The following is a 3,177-nucleotide window of genomic DNA, read 5'->3' as shown; positions in this document are numbered from 1 at the left end:
GAATGATCCTGCAGTTGTGATCAGTGTAACCTCAGCAGGGTTTTAAATATGTGTAAGTTCAACATAATTGTGAAGTTTTGTTTGAATAATCTTTGTATGAGGGAGATCCTGCCCGCCTTCTTGCCCAGGGCGCAATACCTCCTGCAGCGATAATGGCTAATTTTCAAATAAACTAAAGTTCCACGTTTTCTTGACACAGTACTAGTGCACGCTGTTCTCTGCAGAGGCACTCTGCCTGTGGTTCATAAACACGTTTACAGTCTCATTTGCCTGCCTGTGCTCAGAGGGGGTTGGTTTGAATTTCTAATTAATTGAGTTTATAGAGGAAAAGACCAGTATGTTAAGTGGAAATTCCCCTGAGAATTATAAACTTACTTCATTAGCCCTTGGGTGATCATATCACCCCTTCTCATGTAAGCTAGGGGAGAGCAAATGCTACCTGGAGCAGAAACCTTCCTCTGGTATGAGTTGCAAGGGGAAGCGAGTCTCCTGTGAGGGTGTGTTCTACATCCCATGTGGTCACGTTCTGCAACCCAGCTCCTGTTCAGGTTACCTTCTTTGTCCACCCACCCATTCCTACCATCACCTTGATGACTCTGGCTAAGACAGCAAATGGTGTGAGGTGAGTTAAGGACCTCTGTCAGTGGAGTCAGAGAGTAGGTGGGAGCGTTCAGAGAAGGCTGTAATCTAGCTGAAGTAAGACACATCCACCCTTTGCAGGAGCTGTAGTTTCTGAATGCAGGAATTTACACAGTCTGAATTTTCTTTACATTGTGTGAAGACAAATACCGTAACTTCCCACTGATGTCGGCTGGGAGGTGGTGGCTCAGCTCACCTCAGTGTCAAATGACCTGTGTTTCAGCATTAACATGGGACGCTTGTTTCAAGATGCAGGTTCAGGCATTAGTTTAACACTGAGAAGTCTGAAGTAATGATAGTTGGCTCCATACAAATCACTTGACCATAAGTGTATTATACTTGGTTAGTGAGCCATTACTTAGCAAGGTAGATTGATCTTGCAACATGTTTGGGTGAGTAACTGGGCTTCCCTTTGCTTTCCGCAGACCAGCATTCAGAATGGCAGCCTTGTCCACTTTAATCCTCCTGTTGTGTGCTGCTAAAGATGTGATGCCCTCCAGTTCTCATTGGAAGCCAACTTGGCCATCTTACAGAGTTCCAGTTATCCTGCCACAGTCTACTCTTCACTTGGACAAACCACAGTTTGATGCTGAAGCCAGGCTGGAAGTGGTATCTCCCTGTGGCCCAGCATGCCACAAAAGTTCTCCTCTGCCAACTTACGAAGAAGTTAAGAACTACCTGTCCTATGAAACCTTGTACGCTAATGGTAGCCTCACTGAAACTGAAGTGGGCATATACATTCTGAGCAGCGGTGGTGATGGGTCTCGAGGCAAATCTCGAACTAAGAGGCAGATCTATGGCTATGACAGCAGGTTTAGCATTTTTGGGAAAGACTTCCTGTTGAATTACCCATTCTCCACGTCGGTGAAGCTATCTACAGGTTGCACGGGGACACTGGTGGCTGAAAAGCATGTTCTGACTGCTGCTCACTGTATCCATGATGGCAAGAGTTATGTCAAAGGAGCTCAGAAACTGCGGGTGGGATTCCTAAAGCCCAAACTGAAAGACGGCAGCAAAGGGGCCAATATCACCAACTCAGCAATGCCTGAGAAAATGAAATTCCAGTGGATCCGAGTGAAACGGACGCATGTCCCCAAAGGATGGATCAAGGGCAATGCCAATGACATTGGCATGGATTATGACTATGCTCTGTTGGAGCTGAAGAAGCCTCATAAAAGAAAGTTTATGAAGATAGGTGTGAGCCCACCAGCGAGACACTTGCCCGGAGGGAGGATTCACTTCTCTGGCTATGACAATGATCGTCCAGGAAACCTGGTTTACCGTTTCTGTGATGTCAAAGATGAAACGTATGACCTGTTGTACCAGCAGTGCGATGCCCAGCCGGGTGCAAGTGGATCTGGGGTGTATGTGAGGATGTGGAAGAGGCAGAATCACAAATGGGAGCGTAAAATTATTGGAATATTTTCAGGCCATCAGTGGGTGGACATGAATGGCACCCCCCAGGATTTCAATGTAGCTGTTCGCATCACACCCCTCAAATATGCACAGATCTGTTACTGGATCAAAGGCAACTACCTTGACTGCAGGGAAGGGTAAAAGACAATGAAACTCCTGGAAAGCACTTAATGACTGGTTTTAATTACTCCTCTGAGGAAAGGCTAGACTTCTGCTGCAAATGTGTGTGCTATGATCTTGTAACATTGGGATGTGATGTATAGCTTTTCAAGCAAGCCTCCTTGTTCTTAAGGACAGGAGCTGTGTGGTGCTGACATTACAGCTTGAAACTGGGGAGAAAAGAACGTTTGCTGGGTGGCGAAGGAGCAGGTGGACTTGCTGATTTTGCAGCTGAGCAACTGAAGATTAATTAGGGGCGGATCAGTAAACAGTATGAAATCAGAACCGTCTCCAAAGAATCTTATAAAAGGGACACTGTTGACTATCTCATGCCTACAATGTTTGTTTTAATAAATCCTAGGATTAGTAGAAATGCTTTGATCTGAACTTTTAAAAGAAAATATTTCTATGCTGTTGGGGCTGAAGAGGGACATTTAATGGTGTTTGCAACCCAAACATTACAGCTTTGTCTTCCTGCATGAGAAAGGGAGTGTGAAAAGGGCAAGGCATGTGCTGGGGGAGATGAATGCCACACAAATAGTGTGAAGGGTAAATAACTGCATAACACTTCTAACCTTCTTTTGGCCTGAGTGATTTGAGACTTTATTAGTAACATAGTTCAGAAAAATGCTTTTTGAGCAAACAGACCTTGACATTGCAAAGACTTGACTGTGAAGGTGATGTTGGTCTTATGAACAGTGTCATTGCATCCTGCTTCAGGAAACGCAAGTCGTACCTGGGCTTAAAATTTTTACAGCAGCTGGGCCATAGCCTTCACCTCGCAGGATCCCTGTGAATATACTATTATAGAAAGCGTGTGAAGACAGAGGCCTGTTTTCTGTTATGACCTACTTAGACCTCTGAAGGAAAATCTCGTGTCAGCAGCTCAGATTTTCAAAGGGGAGGCGAGTCTTTGGTCTTGCTGGCCATCTGAATTGCTGCCTGCAAAGCAGGTAAAGGGGA

At 45.2% G+C, this 3,177-nt stretch overlaps 1 protein-coding gene across 1 annotated transcript; it reads left to right on the top strand.

Annotated features, from left to right (window-relative positions):
- The first annotated feature begins 1,077 nt into the window (after positions 1–1,077).
- Positions 1,078–2,874, top strand: PRSS23 (protease, serine, 23). Its single transcript, XM_010143672.1, has one exon. It carries the CDS (start codon positions 1,078–1,080, stop codon positions 2,194–2,196), a length of 1,119 nt encoding a protein of 372 aa, XP_010141974.1. The 3' UTR covers positions 2,197–2,874.
- Positions 2,875–3,177: the final 303 nt, after the last annotated feature.

The sequence above is a fragment of the Buceros rhinoceros genome, unplaced genomic scaffold (assembly GCF_000710305.1).
Source record: "Buceros rhinoceros silvestris isolate BGI_N320 unplaced genomic scaffold, ASM71030v1 scaffold12829, whole genome shotgun sequence".
NCBI classification, from domain to species: Eukaryota; Metazoa; Chordata; class Aves; order Bucerotiformes; family Bucerotidae; genus Buceros; species Buceros rhinoceros.
Note: the sequence above shows the minus strand (reverse complement) of the source record. Positions and strands in the feature narration are given on the sequence as shown.